The 23,435-nt window shown below is 45.8% G+C and overlaps 1 protein-coding gene across 13 annotated transcripts; it reads right to left on the bottom strand.

Annotated features, from left to right (window-relative positions):
• Positions 1 to 627: 627 nt before the first annotated feature.
• Positions 628 to 23,433, bottom strand: LOC113266349 (protein CutA homolog). 13 transcript variants are annotated; one of them, XR_008959967.1, is made up of 6 exons: positions 20,857 to 23,383; positions 14,964 to 15,112; positions 7,908 to 8,752; positions 5,609 to 5,654; positions 3,584 to 5,350; positions 628 to 2,773 (listed from the first exon to the last, which is right to left on the bottom strand). XR_008959967.1 is itself a non-coding variant. In XM_057313726.1 (6 exons), the coding sequence occupies exons 2-6, from the start codon at positions 15,080 to 15,082 to the stop codon at positions 3,824 to 3,826; spliced, it is 378 nt and encodes a 125-aa protein (XP_057169709.1). In that variant the 5' UTR covers positions 15,083 to 15,112; positions 20,857 to 23,433; the 3' UTR covers positions 628 to 3,823. The 13 variants fall into 13 exon arrangements, 2 of the variants coding, with proteins under 2 accessions (XP_057169709.1, XP_057169710.1); XR_008959968.1 differs by having other exon boundaries at positions 628 to 3,926; positions 5,301 to 5,350; positions 7,803 to 7,967; XR_008959961.1 differs by having other exon boundaries at positions 628 to 3,926; positions 5,301 to 5,350; positions 7,908 to 7,967.
• Positions 23,434 to 23,435: the final 2 nt, after the last annotated feature.

Here is a 23,435-nt window from a genome sequence, read left to right as displayed (position 1 = left end):
TTTCAGGGGTGGAGTGCAGCCTGTTAATCCCCGAGTATCGATGGCTGCACTTAGAACTCTTCAGTAACAACTGTGGCTCCCACTTTTTCCTACCATGCTTTCTGCTTTGGCCTTTTAACTGCCCTTAGAACAAAACCACAGTGGAGCCAGGGTAGGGCAAGGGGGCGGGATTATTCTTTGGGCTGAGATCAGTGTAATGGAATGAAAAGTGAGTGGTCTGAAGCGTCAAGAGACTTGGGTTCCAGGCCAAGTTCCAAAGCGAACAGCTGTATAGCCCTCCTGAGACCAGTGGTCCTTTCCAGGCTGACGAGTGCCTGGTTCTCTGTGGTCTAGATTCGTGATTCAGATTTACAACAAATATTTACCTTTGGACCTTAAGGGCAAAAAATTAGAATTCTCAAAAATTCCCTAAATCATAAGTTATTCTTAAAATATTTGAAACACTTTTCATATTTTCCCCATTATCATAGATATCTGAAAAAATTTTAACAAATAGGAATCTTAAGCTCAGTAGTATTTAGAAAGAACTGTAGCCTATAAGGACTATTTAAACACTGGAAACGTTATTGGAAAGTATTTAAAGAACAAATATCCTAGCAAGGTTAAGAATACACGAAATCACGTGTCAGAACTGCTCAATTAAAATTTATTTTGCTTCCAAAGCTGATTTCTTCAAACAAAGCTCATAGAATTTGTTTAAAGTATACTATGTGTATAAACTTATCTGCAAAAATAACTCATGGTTTGCAGCAGACAGGGCTAGACAGACACACGTGATACACGGCAACAATCACAAGACTGATTCCATGATAATCGTTTCTCTCCTGCACGCTCCCGTCCTGGTTCCCTTCACCCTCAACTCCGCATGTTGGTGTTTCGTGCTCTTTTTTTATCTAATGATTTCTTCAAACCAGTTAACATCTCGATGCTTTTAAGCTTTAGTATTCACAGATAATTTTCATATTTTTTTCTCATTTCCTCAAGTGATTTTTCTGGAGATTCTGGATTCAAAAAACAGACCTTTCCTGAGAAATGCTGGGAAGGCAATCCTGCATGGAGCCACTAGTCTAGGTCCTAGCCCAGCCCCACAGCAGCGCTCTCGGGGGACAATGTGGTCTAGGGTAAGTAAGCTGGGAGTCCCTGAACTCCTCTAGATCTGTTCCCTCATCTGCAGAATAAAGATCCTGTCACCAGCCTCCAGATCTGTGGGTAGAAGTAAACAATACAATATACTGTATATACAATACATTTTTAAGTGCCAGACCAACTTCCTGCATTGTTATTGGTTTTTGGAACCAATAACCCTTCTTTCAGAGTTGGCTACAGTAGGCTCTCTAGGTGTTTGGCCTACAAAGGGATATGTCCAACCTCTCTGAAGGAGGCAGTAAGAGCATCAGATCTAGAATTGGACACGTGGGTTCACAGCCTAGCTTGGTCACGTATTTTAAGTGTCATGCTCTCTGATCTCAGGAGTCAGCTGCCAGCTGAGGAGAATACTGAGTTAGAAGGATAAAATAATGTGGAGAACCTAGGAGAGCGCCAGAGAGCTGGCGTTTGTCCTCTCCTCTCCCATTTCCTGTAGCCAGCTGTGACAGAGGCAAAGGAAGTCCACCAAGAAACAGTTTTCTGTGCACAGCCAGCACAGAAAATGCTCCAATGAAGGCCAGAAATAGAAAAATCTCCTTTGGAACTAGTCCCAGTTTAAGAAAGTTCAAAGAAAAAAGGCGGGATTTTGCCAATTCCATAAATTAGTAGCTGTGGGCTACAGAGAAAGCTTTATTCAAATCCTTGAAACATCAATTTGGGAAATACTTGTCCAGTCCTGTGCAAGAGATCAAACAGATTCAGACATGCCCTTGACCTTGAGCAGCTCACGATCTAGAAACAGGAGGCTGACCATGATACAAAGGATAACAGGGACACCAAGGCCGGAGAGCTTTCTTCCAAGCGGGGGAGCTGACCTCGCAAAGGGGGAGATAGATTTCACAGGCGTTTGTGCAGGAGGGCGCTCCAGGCCGAGGGGAGGCCCGAACACAGGAATAACTTCACACAGCATACTGGAGCCATTTCCTTGCCAGCGTGGGCAAGGAGAGGTGGAAGGTGAAGATGGAAAAAGTGAAGTGAGGCAAGGCTATGAAGGGCCTTGAAGGCCAGACCAAGAAACTGGGCTCTAACCTGAAAGCAACAGAGGCAGTCCTTTTGGGGTCCCCAAAGCATTTTCCCTAGGGTTTACTTTATATAAGATTTTCCTGTGTATCAGAAACACCTGTTGTAAAAAGGGACGTCACCATTATCATTCTCTCTGTCCTCCTGAGGCAGCCCTCCAAAATCCCACTGGCTATCCAAAAAGGATCCTCTGGACCTTTGGAAGAGCCTCAGCCTTATGTCCCTACAAGGGCTTCACAGCAGGGCCCTGGGAGGGCCTCCGTTTTTTATTTGGAGGAACTAAGGTTTAAGAAGCACAGCGTGTGTCAGAACTAGAGCCTGGCAGTAAATACCCTTCCCTCTGGGAAGAACTGGTGTGGACCCCCACCCGAACTGCCCACGAGTCTCCCCAGAGCGAGGTTACCTGGTGACAGATTCATGGAGGGGGCCTAGCTCAAGTCTTTCTTCTCGCACCAAAGGGGCTCTGCGTTCCCTGGCCTCTTCCACCGGAGACCCGGGGAAGCAGACAGAGGAGCAGCGGACACGGGAGCAGGCCTGGCCTTACCATCCTCAATGCGACAGGCCACCCCTTGCGGAACCTCCATGCACTTCAGTGTCCTTCGGTGATCTATAAAATGGAGACTGGCTTAGGCCACTGGTTTACTAGCTTTTAACAAAGAACATGTTTAAAAAATGAAAATAAAAAAATTAAAAAACATCTTACAAGGGAGCTTAATATATAAAAATGATAAAAGGTAGTTATACTGGTTGAGGAATGGATGGGGAGCCTCATACCCTTACCCCTACCCAGAAGCACCCAGGGTACCTTCTGTCAACCTCTAAGGCCCAAGGAAACAAGTCTGGAAAACACTGGTCTGGCAGTTCCCCAGGGGTCTTTCCACTTTAGGATGCTCAGTGTCAATGCTCAAGTGACAAGGTTAGTACCACAGGCTCCCAACCTATGTCTCCAATGAGCAAGGCACCAGAACCTTCTGACACCTGTCACATTCAGGCTATGGAAGAGTCTAGATCTGCTTCTAAGCCATGAGGCTGTGTCTAATTCCTAATATTCCCCCAGTCCTACCCACACCCGTGAAGCCCATTCCCACTTTCTCAGGACTCAGGAACAACTATAAACTATAAATCTTTAGTTACAAGAAATAATCTTGCTTGTCCCTGAATTTCTACCATTAGCAATTCATCCTTTTGGATAAAGTGCTTGCCAGTTCCCCTAGAAGGCGACATTCATCCCACACGCTTCGGGTAAATAGGTCACCAGGTCCATTCCTCCTCATAAGAAGCAGGAGAGTAATTACATCCTGGGCACTCAAGGTAGGCCCAGTGACTGAAGGAGCAGATGACAAACCTCATGCTCACTGCCACCTCCCCTTGGCCCCCCCACATAACCATCCTCACCCTCCCACCCCGCCCTGGCCACCTATAAGCCTGAAGCACTCGAGACAAGTTCCACCGGGTTCTTGCTTGGCCCGACCAACCCAGCCTCTTCTTCCAGCCCCCGGCGCTCAGGCCTTCAGCCTCTCAAGTTCCTTAGCTCTTCTGTGCCGACAAAGACATGGAATCCAGAGGTGCTACGAAGCCGAGAGAGGCCCCCTGCCCCAGAGTGCAGCTGCTGCAGGCGAGAGGCAGCCATCAGCAGACACAAAAGCCCCCCCACCCCTCAGTCCTCCTCCATGCCCTCCTCCAGCCACTTGAAATAGTGGACATCTCCTTGGTCCATGGGAAGACTGAAGACTTCTGGGATTTCAAAAGGATGCACCAACCTTTGAAAAGAAAGCAGAGCCCTGTGAGTGACGAGGATTAGAATCAGCCTATGCAATTAGACCCAACTGGAAAGCCTCACTCGAGCTGCCCTGCGATCTGCCGCAGCCCACCTGTCCCTGTGAGGCACTGGGCCCCACTGCTCCCGAGCCTGTTTCCCACTTGTCAATAAGGGATGAGTTGGGCCAGATGACTTCAGAGTCTCACAGTCATGGATTCAAATTCTAAGTCTGCCCCTCAGAGCTATGGAACTATGGACAGATCACTTAATTTCTCCAAAGGCCCCAAAAAAGGGGATAAAAATAGTCCCTCCATGACTAGATTGCCCAGGAGTAAATGTGACGAGGCACAGGAAGCGCTCACCTGGTATACTGACCAGCCTGGTGTGCCCTCATTAAATGTCACTGTCTTCATCACTATCCCACAGCCCTCACTGTGCCTTCCCCAAACAACCCCCCCATACCTCTGGATTCTCTTCTCCACCTAGAAAGTTCTCTGTTGATCATTTAAACGCCTATCTATCCCTCAAGGCCCAATTCAACGACTGACCTTCTCCAAGGGATCTTCCTTGACCATCCAAACCCACAGGGATCTTTCCCTTCTCTCCATTTCTTTCACCTGGCCCTCGGCACACAATGCAAGTTCTCTTCACTTCTCAAACCGAAGATATAGGAGGCCTCGGGCCTCAGTACCCCATCTGTCAAAGGGGGGTGATAATCCCCTGCTTCCTTTCCAATGAAAGAGGCACTGTCAAGTTCTCATGAGATAGCAGACTTAGTAAATCACGACACACGCACAGGTGCTTAAACATTTGGGAGTTGGGGTAATTTTATCCATTGACTGGGGATAATGAATTTTCTTATTTTAGGGACACACATCAGCATATGTGTTTGTTTTATTTTGGGGGGGGGTGAGGGGCAGAGGGAGAGAGAATCTTAAGCAGGCTCCATGCCCAGCACAGAGCCTGACATGGAGCTCAATCCCAGGATCCTGAGATTATGACCTGAGTCGAAATCAAGAGCTGGATGATTAACCGACCGAGCCACCCAGGTGCCCCTATTGTTGTTATTTTAAAAGAACTAAAAAATTTTTTAAATTTCTAATACAATAAACTTTAATATAACCCATGTAAACAAAGCTCCTCTGGGTCCTTGATAGTTTTAAACGTGTAAAGGGATTCTGAGACCACAATTTTGAGAACCATTGTCTCAACTAACTCATTCTAGCCTCCCATTTTACAGACGGAGACTCTGAGGGGCAGGGATGTGCCCGGGGTCATGTGGGAGGCTGGTGACTAGGTTCTAGGACTCCTGCTTTTCAAGCTCATTCACTTAGTCCCCAGCACATCCGTGGCTGAGAAGAGATGCCAGCATTACCTGATATAGCTGGACAGCACGTGGACCCTGGAAGTCTTTGTCTTTATTAGCTGTAAAAAAAAAAAAAATCCCTGCTTTAGGGAGGACCTCAGCCCCAGTCGTGCAGCTGCTGATTCATCTGGCCGCTCAGGAAACAGCATCCACCAGGTGACCAGGCACTGGTACATTCACAAAGTAGCCTAGGGCATCCGATGTTGGGCAAAAACCTCAACGGGCTGATCTTTGCTCAATTTTACTTGGAACCTTGGAAAAGGCCTTGGTCTCACTCTTCCCCTAACAAGGCCCCAGGACTCCCCATCCTCACTCACCAAAAGGATCTCAGTGGCTTCTTCAATTTCTCCATTCCAAAAGTACCTGGAGAAGAGAACAAAACCAAATTATGAGGCTCACAAGAGGAGCCCAGTGAGGTGCCAAACCTGGCCCAATTGGGTGACTTACCAAGGTGGAGACCTGAAAATCTTTCCAAGCCCACATAAAAATGTCTGGAATTGGCCAAGTCCCCAAAGGTCACCTAGTCCAACCACTCTAATGCATACTTCTAAAAGCTGCCTAAACGTTCCTGGGGGTGAGAGGCTCGCCATCTCTTGAAGAAGTCCATCAATGTACCTTACAGGCTTTCACATGGGATGGTTTTCTTTATGGCATGCCAACATCTGCCACCCAGTCGTTTTCTCCAACTTCCACATAAAGAGCCACCTCAAGGCAGCCCCGCAGAGACCCCTATGTTTTCTCTCCTCCAAAACGGGCATCTCCAGCTCTTTTGGATTTTATTTTTATTTATTTATCTTAATAAGAGAGAGTCTCAAGCACACTCCGCGCTAAGCATGGAACCCGACGTGGAGCTTGATCTCACAACCCTGAGATCACGACCTGAGCCAAAACCAAGAGTCAGACACTTAACCGCCTGCGCCACCCAGGCTCCCCTTCAGCTCTTTCTATGCTCATCCTATACTCCTGGCTTCTAGGCCCTTCCCATCCTTTGGACTGGTGCTACTTTTATTATTGACTCTCAAAGTGCAGTGCCTATAAATGAATAATTAAAAAAGCAGGGAGGCTTCAGGGAAAAAGTGAGCCTTATAACAAAAGCTAAAAGACAAAGTCAGTAATGAAGTTCAGAAAAGAGTACAAAAACAGTATCAAGGGAAGGGAAAGAAATTTGGTCTGAAAGTATCTACACTGACTCAGGGCAAGTCTAAGATGACGTAGGCCACTGATGCTATGGTGAAGGGGTCAATTATAAAAAGGATGGACATATGAAGGGAAGGTGAGGCTCAAATTCCGTTCTAGTTTCCACACACTTGTTCCCAGACTGGCTTTATGTGAATTGCCTAAACGATTTTTAAAAAATTCAGTGACCCACCATATATACAATGGAATATTACTCAGCTATCAGAAAGAACGAGTTCTTAACATTTGCTACAACATGGACAGCACTGGAGGAGATAATGCTAAGTGAAATAAGTCAAGCAGAGAAAGACAACTATCATATGATTTCTCTCATCTATGGAACATAAGAACTAGGATGATCGGTAGGGGAAGAAAGGGATAAAGAAAGGGGGGGTAATCAGAAGGGGGAATGAAACATGAGAGACTATGGACTATGAGAAACAAACTGAGGACTTCAGAGGGGAGGGGGGTGGGGGAATGGGATAGACCGGTGATGGGTAGTAAGGAGGGCACGTATTGCATGGTGCACTGGGTGTTATACACAACTAATGAATCATCGAGCCTTACATCGGAAACCGGGGATGTACTGTATGGTGACTAACATAATATAATAAAAAATCATATAAAAAAAAAAAAAAATTCAGTGACCCAAGCCCCACCCTCAGGGAGAATGATAGAGCAGATCTAGAATGGAGCTCAGGAATCTAAAACACAGACGAATTTGGGAGCTATAGCTATAGATGATGTGAGTCCCTGAGGGGGTAACATTGCTGGGGGAGGGGTGTGGAGGGAGCTTCCATTATAGAGCACTTTTCTGTTTTGACCTTCAGAGTAGATATTATTTCTCTCTCCTCCCCACCTCCAACCAGGGGAGGAAGGAGATGAGAAACAGGCTGATGGGAGAGATCAAGGCACAAGACAAATCCTGCACAGCTAGTTCTGGGATGCTGACATATTTTGATGAGGGCAATGGAACAGACCAGAATTAACTAAAGGGAGGGTGTTAAAGAAAAGAAAGGCAGATAACAAAGAAATAGCTTGTCACAGAGGCCAACCCCTCAGAGAACCCCCAGAGAATTCAAAAGCAGTGGGAATTATTTTCTTTGAGATCCCTAATAGGCTTACTCAGGGATGGAATGCCCAGTCGGACTTCTTTGCTAACAGCAAGCTAACTAATTTAAACAAAGTGCAAACAAGATTCACTGTTCCTAAAATACAGGCCTTTTTCCTCCCTTCTCCATTAAAGGCTATTTTTGCTTTTGTTGGTTGACAGATGTCCACTAGGTGACTTCCTCTGAATACAAATTAACAATGAATTGTTTATTAAACTAGTACCTTTGAGCAGTTCTTTGAAAATTTCCCAGTAGGTCAGTGCTCTTTCCACCAGCAGGACCTGACCTAGCGCCCCCACACCCTTCTACAGGCCACAGCAAAACTCACAGTGAGGACGCCTTGGGCAGGATGTTCACAGAGGCAGCCAGCTTCTTATCCAGGCTAGCCCTAAAGCAAACAGACAGAGTCACCGTCACCAGGGTAAGTACCCAGCATCTTAAGAAAAGGGACAAGGGACGGGAGTTCCTGGGAATTACCCAGGAAATGAGAGTCTAAGTAGAGAACCATTTAGAGCACCCCCTCCCCCTCAAACCAAGACATTCCATAACCAGCATGCACAAAACTTCTGAAGACAGCGCAGTTTATAAATCCTTCCCTGGGTGGGGAGAAAAGGGAGGAAGTAGCTACGGCAAGGCAGTTTTAAGGCCAGGCCCTGTCTGGGGAAGGGAAGCTGATTAACACTGGACACAGACCTGGATTCCGTTCCTGAGCGTGCAGTGGATGGCTGTGTGACTTTAACCACGTTCTTTCTTTCAACCCAAGAATAAGTATTTGAGCACCTACCCAAGACGGGCATGCCCCCCTCACTCAGGCTGACCCCCTGCTGTACCATAACAGGATCAATTCGGCCACTGGCTTCCAAGCCTTCCACCGTCGTTTTATCCTATCACCACCTTCTGCCTTTATCTCTCAGGTACGTATCGGGCTGACACTCACTGCTTCTGCTCTGTAGATACCCATGTGACCGCACAGAACAGCTATAACTCCAAGTAAAAGCAAAACCCCCGTCCTACCTTGTGTTTGGCAAATATAGGCTCTTTTCACCTTTTTTTATGAAAAGGTTTCTACCACAGCCCTAAAAGCACAGTCATCACTCTGCAGACCTCTAAGATTTTGGGGGCAGACCACAGCCTGGAGCTCCTGGTCTGAGGTTCTGATTCTTGTGCCGAGCCCTGGGGAACACAATCAGATATGCCTTAATTAGTGTACGTGTCTCAGAAACAGGGGCACCACCAGCTCATCGATGCAAAGAAGCATTCCCAGGCATCAAAGCCGGAAGCCCTCAGAATCAGGCAGGCCCTGACAAACCTTTCTCAGGTCTCAGGCCGCCAAGAGGGACTGGTCTGTGCTCTGAAGTGCTTGGACCCTGCCAGATAAACCTCGTCTGAGCCCTGCTCACCGATCCCTCCTGCCCTCTGCTGCTGCCAAGAGAACTGACCTACTTTCTCTTCCATGGGTTCCAGGCTCAACAGTGCTCTATTTAAGGCTCCACATTAATGTGGCATTCCCTTGGAGTGTTCCAGAGCTAAATAAATCCCTGTAAGCAGAGGCACATGGCACAAATCTGTTTAAGCAACCACGGCAAGACTTACTCACTCAACTCTTCACTGAGAAATCCTATTTTATTGCTCCTGAAGGTGGCAAGGAAACACAGGGAGTGAGTTAAACCTTTAAAAAAAATAATCGCATTGTCTCAAAGGCCCAGAATATAAACTCCTCGGTGACGGTGACGGTGACGGATCCCAGCAGCCTGTCCACAGGTAGAAGACTGCAGAAATCCGGAGGACTGTGTTATTCAAAAAGACCCTATGGCCAAAAAAACCCAAAACAAAAACAAAAACAAAACTAGAGGGCGTGAGAGCAAAAGAAAGCACGTCAGCTGACTGATGACACACACACATACACCAACACACACAGTGAGTCAGAGATGGGAGCTGGAGCCCTCACGCCCATCTGAGAAGAGCAGAAGATAGAAACACATAGAGCTGTTAGGGCCTCGAGAAACTGCCAGGTTCGCAGACTAGTGAATCACAGACCGCAGACATGGTTTGGCTCTTACAGCATTTTAAAAAATCTTGACTTTGTTACTAATACTTATTACCAGGATATTTCACACTCAAAAAATACAGATTATCTATTTCTCACCAGAAAGTTAAGTCTTGTAACATTAGAACTACAGTCCAACAAGGTCACATTTAGCTAAAGCTGAGCAGTGGCTACTCCCTTGAGGCGTGACATCCGCTTCTCAGGTCCACACAGTTCCCACTGCTTTCCCTCCTCCCAACACACAGGAGGAGTCAGGGTTGCTTATCCCCCATCACCTGCCCTCATGACACTCCAGTCCACTTTGCTCATTTAGGGGCCTGCCTGTAGGTACTTGTGTTTGCGCCCTTGATCTAATCCACTTCCCTCTACACACAGGAGATGGAAGCTAAGAGATGGAAGACTTGCCTAAGGTCATATGGGGAGCTGGCAGCAGAGAGGGCACTAGAATCCAGGTCTTCCGATTCAACACTCAGGATTTTCACCCTGGCCCCAACTGGAAATGATTCCAGTTAATCTTTCTAGCTAAGAATGTGTCTTTCAATAAAGAGATCTAAGAACCTGCCAGGAGCCATACATGAACAATCCAGAACTGAGAGGCAGCAGACTAAACTCTAAAGAACACTACGGAAGACAGACCACTAGCCCGGAGCTGAGGGACCAGGCCTCAGTGCTGGCTCTGGAGCTAAGCTGGGGTTCCTGCCTGCTCCTGTTCCTGGGGCCCTCCCCATCATGTACCATGTGCTCTCCTTCTACAGATCCTGGCAACTAAACCTGTCTGCCTCTTTTCTATCAAAAACATTAATAAAAAACACCAAACAAAACAGGCTGAGTGACAGCTCCACAGCCACACCCCTAAAGGCTCCTAAAGGTCAAGCAGGCGGACTAAACAGATGCTGCAGCCTTGCCTTTGACAGCAGACCTTAGAAACAACGGGAGACACTCATCACTCAGCCCTGCCAGCACACAGTAAGGACGTGTTACGTGCCAGCGACCACGAGGAGGCCCCAAAGAAGAAAAGGTCACCCTGAGACATGAGTGGGAGCGTGCAGGCAACTGCCACAGAAGATGAGAGCAATGGTGCCTGTCCGCAGGCGACAGGAACCAGAGCAGGCAGGAACTTGGAGGCAACCATCGAGGTGAGTAGCTGGGACACCAGGGCAGTAGCAGGCGGACCCCTGAAATCTGCCAGGGCCCAGGCAGGAGCACTAAGTGCTAGGAGAGAAGTTACGAGAGCCCCCAGCCCACATTCTCTAAAAGCAGTGCTGCATAATGCCAATTCCTAGCCGCACTGGCCCCCAAGGGTGACTACAAAGATGAGCGAGGTCACAGCTGATCACAAGTAACTGAGGAAGGTCAGTAACTAAGAGAGACAAAAACTGAACAAACAGAAGAATTTACACAAGAGAATCAGTTAATAGAACATTCAAAATTAAGATTTTAAAATAAGTAAAATTATGTGTACTTGAAAGTTGCTGAGAGCAAGTCTTCAAAGTTTTCGCCACACACACGCACAAAAGGCAACTATGAGAGGTCATGGATGTGGTAGCTAACCTTACTGTAGTAATCATTTAGCAATATGTATTTATATAAAGTATCATGTGGTACACCTCAAATTTACACAATGTTATATGTCAATTATGGGTCAATAAAGCTGGAAAAAAATTTAAAATACATTAAGTATAATTAATATCCACAGAGAGATAAGGCAAGGTTATTGCATCCATAAAATATGATCAGATAATTATGAAATAAGAGCAGTTGGTTATTAAAAAACAATTAGAAATCTTGAAAAGGAAAACTATTAAAAAACTATTTTAAAAAACTGTAATTGTTTAAACAAACAAACAAAAACAATAGAAGGGCTGAATAGCAAAACAGCTGAGAAACAAAGAAGAGAGAAGACTGCTCCGAAATTCTCCCAGCATGCAGAATAAAAAAACAGAAAAATATAAAAGTTCAGTCCCAGAGAACAAATTCAACATCTACCTAACTAGGAGATCCAGGAAAAGGACACAGAAAGATAGAGAATATTTACCAAATGAATAGTTGAATATTAAGACAGAGAAACTTCTAAAATCAGAGATCAAAAGCATTGCCTACAAAGAATGAGACCTCGACAAACACCTGACTTCTCATCGGAACCTTGGACACAAGAAGGCAAGAGAGACCTCTCCCCAGGCACACACGGATCCATTTACTGAACGGGCCTTTCGACTAGGTAGGATCGAGGCGTTAAGAGTCCTTTTCCTCTGTTGAAAAGGAAAAACAAAGCTGGGGGCATCACAATGCCGGATTTCGAGCTGTACTACAAAGCTGTGATCACAAAGACAGCATGGTACTGGCACAAAAACAGACACATAGACCAATGGAACAGAATAGAGAGCCCAGAAATGGACCCTCAGCTCTTTGGGCAACTAATATTTGATAAAGCAGGAAAAAACATCCGGTGGGAAAAAGACAGTCTCTTCAATAAATGGTGCTGGGAAAATTGGACAGCTACATGCAAAAGAATGAAACTTGACCACTATCTCACACCATACACAAAAATAAACTCCAAATGGATGAAAGACCTCGATGTGAGACAGGAATCCATCAAAATTCTAGAGGAGAACATAGGCAGCAACCTCTACGACATCAGCCAAAGCAACCTTTTTCATGACACATCCCCAAAGGCAAGAGAAACAAAAGATAAAATGAATTTATGGGACTTCATCAAGATTAAAAGTTTCTGCACATCCAAGGAAACAGTCAGAAAAACTAAGAGGCAGCCCACGGAATGGGAGAATATATTTGCAAATGACACTACAGATAAAGGACTGGTATCCAAGATCTACAAAGAACTTCTCAAACTCAATACACGAGAAACAAATAAACAAATCAAAAAATGGGCAGAATATATGAACAGACACTTTTCCAATGAAGACATACAAATGGCTAACAGACACATGAAAAAATGTTCAAAATCATTAGCCATCAAGGAAATTCAAATCAAAACCACACTGAGATACCACCTTACGCCAGTTAGAATGGCAAAAATAGACAAGGCAAGAAACAACAATTGTTGGAGAGGATGTGGAGAAAGGGGATCCCTCCTACATTGTTGGTGGGAATGCAAGTTGGTACAGCCACTCTGGAAAACCGTGTGGAGGTCCCTTAAAAAGTTAAAAATTGAGCTACCCTATGATCCAGCCATTGCACTATTGGGTGTTTACCCCAAAGATACAGACGTAGTGAAGAGAAGGGCCATATGCACCCCAATGTTCATAGCAGCAATGTCCACAATAGCTAAATCGTGGAAGGAGCCGAGATGCCCTGCAACAGATGACTGGATTAAGAAGTTGTGGTCCATATATACAATGGAATTTTACTCAGCAATCAGAAAGAATGAGTTCTCAACATTTGCTACAACATGGACGGCACTGGAGGAGATAATGCTTAGTGAAATAAGTCAAGCAGAGAAAGACAACTATCATATGATTTCTCTCATCTATGGAACATAAGAACTAGAATGATCAGTAGGGGAAGAAAGGGATAAAGAAAGGGGGGGTAATCAGAAGGGGGAATGAAACATGAGAGACTATGGACTACGAGAAACAAACTGAGGGCTATAGAGGGGAGGGGGGTGGGGGAATGGGATAGACCGGTGATGGGTAGTAAGGAGGGCACATATTGCATGGTGCACTGGGTGTTATACACAACTAATGAATCATCGAGCCTTACATCGAAAACCGGGGATGTACTGTATGGTGACTAACATAATATAATAAAAAATCATTATTAATAAAAAAAAAAAAAAAAAAAAAAAGAGTCCTTTTCCTCCCAATACCCCACCTCACAGATGTCAGCTGATGTTGTTCCCTGACAGGACCCGGAGTGGGTGATCCGAACAGTTCAGCACATACCCCAGGTATACCAGAAGCATCAAAGGGATTTCAATTCCTTGCTGCTAAATATTACGGTCATATTTCTGGAGTAATCATGGGTTCTTTCAGACAAGTGCTAGTCTCCGAATATAATATTAATGAGGAAAAAACAGACATTCTGGTAGGGGGAAGAAAAATGGAATAAATTGCGAGGTTAATCTGTGACCAAGAATTTGGAAGCTGTGTGTCCCCAAAGACCAGATTCGATTTTAAAATACCGTAACTTAGTCTATCATCAAATTTCAAGATGGCTGAGTTATAGAGTAAGCCAAGTCCATCACCCTCCAGACCCACTAACCCTCTTCAGAGACACATCCATAAAAAGGAATGAGGGGAGACATTCAGATACAACAGACATTTAGTGAGCATCTGCTATGTCCAATTTACTGGGGTAAGAACTGTACATATTTCGTATCATTTCACCCTCACAGTGGTCCTGTGAGGTAAGTAGCATTATCCTATGTTGTAACTCAGAAAACTAATGCTTTGAGAAAGAAAGCAACTTGCCCAAGGTCACACAGTTACTGACGTGGCACAGCCAAGATTCAAACCCTGGTCTGATTGTAAGTCCAGCGCTCTTTGCACCACACCATAGCTGCTTTTGAATTTGCCAAATACTGGGGCACCTGGATGGCTCAGTCAGTTGATCGTCCAACTCTTGATTTCGGCTCAGGTCATGATCTTGGAGATGTGGGATCAAGCCCCACCACTGGGCTCCACGTTCAGTGGGGAGTCTGCCTGGGATTCTTTCTTTCTCCCTATGTCCCTCCCCCTGCTCACACACTCTCTTTCTCTGTCTCTAAAATAAATAAATAAATTTTGAGAGAGAGAGAGAAGGAAGGAAGGGAGGGAGGGAGGGAGGGAGGGAGGGAGGGAGGGAGGAAGGGAAAGAGAAAGAAAGAAAGAAAGAAAGAAAGAAAGAAAGAAAGAAAGAAAGAAAGAAAGAGAAAGAAAGAAAGAAAGAAAGAAAGAAAGAAAAGAAAGAAAGAAAGAAAGAAAGAAAGAAAGAAAGAAAGAAAGAAAGAAAGAAAGAAAGTTAGTTAGTTTACCAAATACATGGAATAGCCTTTCCTCACTTGCCCTGGTGAGCACCTCTGGGAGTAAGCTAAGAGCATATCTCCAAGAAGAAAGAGAGCTGAGCCAAGAGTTAGAAGACTTAAATTCTCAGCCTGCAGAGTTCCCCTGTCCTCTGACCTTAACACCTTGGACAAGCCACCTAGCTCTCTTCGCCTCATGTCCCTTAAATGCTCCCATGCACCACTCAACGTTTTCAGGCCCAGCAGCAGGATCTGTTGGGGACTATCGGCCGTGCTCCTCTTATCACCCCAAGCAGACAGCTGCGTAGTGGACACAGTAGAGCATCCCGACAGCTCCTCCAGCCTCCCGGGGCAGCACCTACGCTCCTTCACCGTACCTGGCAATATCTCTGGCAATTTGCTCATTGGGACAGTTGACAAAGACGATGGAGTAAGTGCCGGAGACATAGCTGCCGGTGACAGCTGAATGGAGCCACAGGCTAAGGGTCCTGAGCATGGGGTATGACACGAAAGAAGCTGTCAGGATCTACATGGTAGGGAAAGAAAAGCATAGGTCAGCAGTGATACACATCTGCCAGCTCAAACAAACTGGAACCAAGGCTAAGCATCATTTTTCATCCCCATTCCCCGTCCACGAAATGATTCCTGGTATCTGTACTGGGCTTTAGCACTTGAGGTTTTTGCACCTAAATGTTTTCCTCTGCATTTTGCAGGTGATAAAAAATGAAGGCTCAGAAATCAAGATCATATAGCTTGCAATTGGTGAAGCCATGGTTAGGAATCGTTGTCTGGATGAGCGGAAATCCATTCTTACTGTATAAAACTGCTATTGGAGGTAATGTCAACTGGAATCCACTGAGATGCTATCATCCTATGGGGATGATTTATGAATGATCTACTGATGTCGTAGAGAGTTAATTTCACTTCCATTCGTTTGTGTCTGCGCAGGCACTGTGGGCAGTCCAGTGGAAAAGGTAGCCTCATTCCAAGTAATGTGACCTGTGCTGTTGTAACTGAGACGTGGTGGGACCTAGAGGAAGGCTGTACCTGAGGGAGAAGAGGCTTCGAAGAAAATATACTGTTTAAGGTGGATCTGAAATCATAAGTACATTTACAAGAGGAGAGGGAGGTACTCCTAGTAAACAATAATATGTACAAACTCAAGAGGTATTTAGGGACAGATGAGCTATCCAATCTGCAGCTATGATATCAGGAGGAAACGAGACTGTCTAGCCTTATAAAGAAAGGGTCAGTCAGAGGAGTTTGGGGTTTGTACTCATGGGATAGGGTGCTTTTGGAGGTTTTTTAAGTAGGAGAGTAATAACCATGGTCAAGCTAGGCAGAGTAATGTTAGAGGAGTGACCAGAAGGCAGTACACTACAATGATCTAGGAAACAGACCTTAAGATCTTCAGCAAAGAAGATGGCAGTGACAATGTGAGAGCAAAAGACACTCAAGATACAATTGTTCTTACTATTTTAATGATAAACATTTAAAATAAGAGGAACTGAAAACTGGAGAACGGCTTCCATTCCAGGGCTCTCTGCTTGAGGGAGATCATGGGGCCATTAACAGGATAGAGGCGACTTACAGGGAGGCCCACGGTGACTCAGGCAAGGCTGAACAGAAGTGTGCTTCTCCTGCCTCCCAGCCCAGGGCTCAGGCCTCACTCAAAAAAGCCTCTGTCCTCCCACTCCTTCCACATTATTGCCTGGGGCTTGGCTCCTACTTCTTGGCAGGGCCTGAGCAGGATTTTTATGTTTGGAGCTTCAGTTTGACTGGAGGCCTGTCTGGGTTGGGTTTCTCATTCCCTCCTACTACCTCCACCAACACCTCCAAATCAAAATACCAGTCCTCTGAACTAAACTAGTGAGCATACAAGAACAAAAGAACCAGGCTTTTCAATGAAGCTTTTATTGCATGTGTGCGTTTCTTAATGACAACTCAATTAGACTATTAAGACAAAAATAAAAGCACTAGAGAGCAGGATTTAAATCCTAGTGCCAGTACTGCTAACTGCCCCGTGGCCTTCGACAAGTTAGCTCCTCTCCCTTCTCTGTTATTAGAGAATGCAGATTTTGACATTTCTGTTGCCTGCCTCAGAGTTGTCATGGGTTCAAACCAGATAGGAAAAAGACTTTGTAATCAAAGGGACCGTGCTTTGCTCATCACTGTACCCCCAGCACGGTTTATGGCATGCAGAAGATTCACAATAAATACTAGTAAACTAGTGAATTAATAATATGCCAGCAAGATGTGGTTATTAAGACTAAATAGCGGGGACACCTGGATGGCTCAATCAGTTAAGGTTTTGCCTTTGGCTCAGGTCATGATCCCAGGGTCCTGGGATCGAGTCCCACATCGGGCTCTCTGCTTGGCGAGGAGTCTGCTTCTCCCTTTCCCTCTGCCTGCCGTTCTGCTGACTTGTGTGCTCTCTCTCTCTCTCTCTGTGTCAAATAAAGAAATAAAATCTTAAAAAAAAAAAAAAGAAAGACTAAATAGTGAAGTAGATAGGGCTTTTGAGTCACCCACTGTTAGCTTTGAGCTGTACGGCTCCAAAGACTCTAAAGTGGCTTCCAGCACAGACTCTAGACAAAAGGGGTAGTGGCCTGTCCCCCAAACAAAAAAGCCATTCCTAGGGAAGATGTGGAACATTTCAGCCAGCAGGTATCAGTGGAAAACTGAGCTTACAGGATTAACTATAAACTCATCTAAAATGTATTCAAAGTCTCATATGAACTCAGTCAAAATGCTAAGAGGTAAATGGGCCCTCAGGTATCTAAGATAACCCTTCATTTTACAAACAAGGTAACTGAGAACATACAGAAACTCTGTGATAGGACCAAGACTTGAATCCAAGACCCCTGCATCCCACTGTGGGTTCTTTGAACTGTAGTGAGCATGTCTAGGAATGGGTTTAGTGGTGTCATTTCAGCTTCACATACTCCAGTGGTTCTCAACACGGAGCAGTTTTACCCCCCGGGGGGCATCTGACAATGTCTGGAGACAATTCTGACTGTGATGACTGGGGAGGAGATGCTCTGGGCATCTAGTAGGTAGGTAGAGGCCAGGGTTGCTGCTCACATCCTTCCGTTGTTCCATTGCTCACAGTGAAGTACAGACAGCTGTTTACACATGTCCACGGTCTCCACCCCCCCCCCCCCCGGCCAAGTGGGCATGAGCTCTTCAGTCTCAATCATTTTCACATGCACAGGACTTTACCACCCCTGACAGGGAGGTTTGAGAAATGTTTGTGCGCTTAGCAACAATGTATTAGAAGCATGAGAGGCCAGTTTGGAACCAAAGGTGGACTAGGATATATTCTATGACATATTCTGTGACATCCTATGAATGCAAAATTGACGGAAAATACACACATCACAATATTCCCCGATAGAAACATTATAATGGAAAAAGATTCACTATAATTTTTAAAGTCTTCATAAAATTTTCATACTTACCTTTTACTAAACACTTTTTCTAATTTTACATTCTTTCAAAATATTTTATGTGTCCCTTTGGTTCATATTTCATTCTGCCATTTTTTTTGTCTTGGAATATTTACATAGCTTTAAAGAGGTTATGATAGACTTTACAACCTGTGTTAAGGCAGAAGGGGCCTCGGAAACCACCCAGTGGTTCTAACGTTCCAATCGACCTAATTTTAAGGAACTCTGGAATTGAGTGCTACATTGTATTTACCTATACATTTTCCTTGTACAAATCCAAATTTTCACACACACACACATCAAGAAAACCTACAGTTCCAAAGCGGTTAAGAGCCACCGATCTGTGCCAATTTTTCAGATGAGGGATGTAAGGGCTAGAGAGAAGAAATCACCCAAAAAGTGAACAGCAAGATTTATGACCCTCTCCTACAGTTCTTTCCACCTCGTGCTCAACCACCATTACCACACCACTGGTGGTACTCTGGCCACTTCCAACCTTAACATTTTAAGATATTGCAGAGATGACAAAACCAAGCTCTTCCCCAAATGCATCAAAGCAAGATGGTGACTGCAAGAGAAGGATTAAAAGAATCTACCATGTGATCCCTAGATGAGTCTCCGCCAGCAGACAGCCCTTCACCTCCCCGGACAACCCTGGCAATGAAACGCAGCCCAGCCGCTCCTCCTCACAAAGTGGGGAGTGAAGGGTTGCTGGTCATCTTCAGAATCATGCTATAGTCTCCAGGGTCTCTTGGGGGATTTCTCCTTCCATCTCCTGCCTGCTCCCAGCTCAAAAGCCCAGGAGCAGAAAAAAGAAATGCACCTTCTCCCCTCAGTCCCCGGGCTGGAGGTTTAGGGGTGAGAGAGTTCACAGAACTGCAGCCTGGGGCACTCACCAGGAGGCATATGAGGACAGAGGGCCGCAGGTATCCTGGCAGAGGGCACCGAGAGCCCAGCCTGTCCATGGCGTCGCTGGTAATTTAGTAGCACAGCCGTAACAAACTGCGGCCTCGAGCTGAGTTGCAAGCTGATGGGCGGGCACTGAGGGCCTACACTGCCCCATCCCCTCACCACCTGCTGCCTGCCCCACTGTCCAGCCAGGCCCCAGCCAGGCTGGCTGGGAGGGGAGAGTGGAGGGGGCAGGGAAAGAGGGAGTAATTCTCACTAGGCAATTCTCTTCCTAGAAACAAAAAACCCAGACACCATATGCAGACCTACAACCCCTGCAAAAACAAAAATACTAATTTTCTGTTCCCATTCTAACAACAACAAAAAAAGACAAAATACCCACATGTACAGATAAAGAGATCTAAGTTTCTTAGATATATAAAACTTCCAGAAACCACGGCACACAAACACTAATACACACACACAAAACTCTTCCACTTTATAGGGCCCATCCAACCAACAAAAACAAGGGAAGCACACATACACACATGCGTGTATACACACACACACACACACACACACACACACACGAACACACACAGCTGCCTTCCCATCCCCCACAGCACCTCCTCCTCCCAGGATCTCCCATCTAATTCTCCTTGGCTTAAAATACTCTTGTTCCCACCTGCTCTCCCTAGGAACTCATTCATCTTTCTAGGCCAGCTGCTCCATGCAGCTTTTTGCAGGGTTAATCCCACAGTCCTCTATTTCCCCTAAGGCACTCTGTACACACTTCTGTGGCAGCATTCGACATCATCAACCATGCAGAGCTGCAAACAAATAAGAAGAACCGCAAGCTAATGACTGACTGGGGCCCTTCAGGAATGCGGAGTCCACTGATGCCAGGCTGCGCAATTTTTTAATCCAGCTTTTTAATGTGAAATATTTTAATTTTTAAATGATATCTCTGGGGCAGGGGAAAGGACGGAGCACACAAAGCCACGAGTAAACTTTTGTAAGTTAAGGAAACTGTTCAATAGCTCGACTGTGGTAGTGGTTACACAAGTGTTAAAAAAATTCAACAAACTATGCACTTATATTGGTGAATTGCATCGTTTGTAAACAGCACCTTAAGGAACCGGGGAAATGCTGGAAACCAATTCAAAATTGTCGTATGCTGGGCAGACCAAACAAAACACATCTGTTAGCCAAATCTGGCTTGCAGGCTGCCAGTTCACAGCCTTTGTGTTTATTTTAATTATCTGTTTACTGTCTGTCTCATTACTTCGGACTCTAACTTCTTAAAGGCCCACACTTCTCACCCTGTCTGACAAAGTAGTTTATAAACCATTTGTAGCCCTGGTCTTATCATTTACATGATTTGCTGTGAAGACTCAGGCCAATTACATAAACTCTCTCAGCTCTGGGTGGGGAGGGGCAGTGGTAAAGGAAGGGCTGAGCTCTGGGGGGAGGGTGGTAAAGGAAGGGCTAATACCACCTTCACAGGTCTAAAGTGGAGATTAACAAAGAAAATTCATGTAAGAATGTTGTAGAAAATGTAAGACCATGTCAGCTTTTCAAAAGCAAGTAGTCTCAGGACTCCGGGCTGGCTCAGTGGGAAAGCATGTGACTCTTGATCTCAGGGTTGTGAGTTTGAGCCCCACACTGGGTGTAGAGATTACTTAAAAATAAAACTTTTAAACAAACAAGCATCAAACGAAACAAAAGTAATCTCATACTGACTACCACGGTTAACTCAGAAAATTTCCATTTGTGATTGAAGAACTTAGTATCTGTGGAAAAACTGGATTAGAGAAAATGAAGCTGTGGTCCTAAGAAAACCTTTATATCCAAAGTCCAGTAAAATAAGGCTGTGATCTTTTATACCTATTACATTAATAAGAAATGTAGCCACTGGTAAATGACCATTTACCTTAGATCCTGAGATGATTTCCTGAGATGCTGTCCCCAAGTTTAGCACAGGACCCCACACAGCTTATGCTCAATAACTGTTTGTTGAATGACTAAATGATATGAATGTGTGGCTGGTGATGATAAGGATGGTCATGATGAAGGTAGATGTTGGGGCAACAGGGGAAGCATGGCAAGAGATGAACTGTCATTTGGAAGGAACTGCCTCTGGATTCTCTTATTCCTTTAACTCAGGAGCGTCTACTCTCTCCAGATTCAATTCCAAGGTTAGATTCCAAAAGTCCAATTCTGCATTTATGGCTTTGGCAGATTTTTCAGATATAGTAAGAGTCTCAGTGCCACTGCCTGAGGGTCCAGAATCTTCTGGAGGCTTCTTGTCCTCTTTCTTTCTCTTTACCTTCTCCTCCTCATGGGATTCAGATTCGGATTCAGACTCGGATTCAGATTCAGACTCGGATTCTGATTCAGACTCCAGTTCTGTACCCATCTTCTTCATCCACACTGCTTCCTCTTTGTTTCTATCTTTTTCACTCTTCAACTCCTTTGCTTTATTTTGAAGGTTCTTTTGCACCTCTTTATAGGTATATAACAATTTATTAAAGTCTTTTTTAAAGGCCAAACTTCGGTCCAGGAAAGGATCCATATCAATTGCAGCATCAATGAGGTCTGAAGCCTGGCGTAAAACAGCATTCAATTTCCTTAGATTCATCTTTACCTCTGGTTCTGGGGACTTGTCTTCTTCCGTATTTATTGATACAGACTCTCTCTCCGTTATGGCCAAAGCTTGAAACTTGAGCAGTTCATTAATTTCACCCTCTTCAATGTCAAGGAATTTTAAGTCCATCCGTTTTGCAGACTCTATGATTTTTGCAACTTCTTCATTAGCTCTAGGGAAACATGCATAATCATTTACAACATCAGCCCAAAGTTTCCACCAGGCTTTATTAAGAGCAGCCGGTTTTATATCATCCATTGCCTCTTTTATCACTACCAAAGCATCAGCAATGCTGTACTGTTGCCATGTTTCTTTCAAAGTAAGACAAGGGTTTTTTTCAATACAGTCAGCAAAGTGGTCAAACATATGCTTGGTGTAATACCTCCTGAATGCTTCAATTATACCCTGATCCAAGGGCTGAAGATAGCTAGTGCCTTCCAGAGGGAGGAACACAATATCAACATTAGGATGAGCAAAGAATAATGAGTCTGGGTGATTGGGACCTCTGTCCAGAATTAGCAACACTCTGAACTCAAGATTTTTTTCTATTAAATAACTGCGGGCCTGATGGATAAAACAATTATGAAACCAATCCAAAAAGAGGGCAGCGGTTAATGATACTTTGGGGTGCGATCGCCAGAACACAGGAAGGCGGTTTTTATCTTTTTCCAAAAGACACGTGGGATTAGGGTCTTTATAAAGCAGCAAGGGTTTAATCATTTTGTCACCGGCGGCGTTGGCACAAAAAATGAGGGAAATCCTGTCCTTCGCTTCCTCTAAGCTTTCGGGACTTTTGTCTTTTTCCCTAAAAGTACGTGAAGGCATGCACTTCCAAAACAGGCTCATCTCCTCGGCGTTGAAGACCTGTTGAGGCACATAGCCTCTGGCTCTGATCAGTCTCTGGAGTTGTTTGGAATACTTGGGAGCCGACTGGGCATTCAGTGGTTCTTCCTCCCCCATCAACCTCGAATTTCGCAGACTGTAGCGATTTCTGAACTTCTCAAACCATCCCTTGCTCGCATGAAACTTATCCGGGTTGCCCTTCCCAGTGGTTTCCACCAGCTGCTTGTAAATGCGTTTGGCCTGGCTGCAGATGGCCTTTAGCGTCAGAGGCCGCCCCCCTATGGTCTGGTCCTCCACCCAAAAGGTTAACTCGGTCTCCATCTTCTCGATGTTTACGTCACGGGGAATGCACAGCACCTTGGAGCAGACGGGCGAAACACTCTCCATGCTGGCCCTGATGGCCTTCTCGTTTTTCTTAATGGTGCGCACGGTTGACTCGTTGATGCCAAACAGGCGCCCCACGTCGGTGTTACTCACGCCTTCTTCCAGCTTCTCGAGAATTTTCATCTTGTCTTCCAGAGGCATGACCCTCCGCCTCCTCTTGATTCGTGTCTGGCCCGGGAGCAGGATGCCCATGGCCTCCGCGCCGCCTGGGGTGGCCTCGGCCGCTGCCCAAGCCGCGGCGGCCTCCACCACCGCCGCCCTCGCCGCAGCCGACAGCCTGGCTTTAGGGCCGGGAGGCCGCCCGCGGGGCCGTTTAACCTTCTGTGGGTCCTCATTGTCACCACTCCGCTTGCCGGGCATCTGCCGCGTCTTCGCTCTCTAAGGGAAATACGCAAGCCGACCGGAAAGTCGGCCTCCGCGACCCACCGAACGGCGCCCACGATGACGCCCGGCCGCGACCCCGCAACCACCGGCGACAGTTGGCCCGGCCCCTGACGGCCCCTGTCTCGCGAGGCTTGGAGGCCCCCGAGCGCGCGCGTTGCCCGCCGGCCCCACATTGCTATTGGTGCGGCCGGGGCAGCTCGCAGTCCCGGCCGAAACCCCGGGAAAGGAGACTGCGCCCCGCAGATCTCGCGAGG

The sequence above is a fragment of the Ursus arctos genome, unplaced genomic scaffold, assembly GCF_023065955.2.
Source record: "Ursus arctos isolate Adak ecotype North America unplaced genomic scaffold, UrsArc2.0 scaffold_18, whole genome shotgun sequence".
NCBI lineage: Eukaryota > Metazoa > Chordata > Mammalia > Carnivora > Ursidae > Ursus > Ursus arctos.
This window is presented reverse-complemented; position numbering and strand designations above follow the sequence as displayed.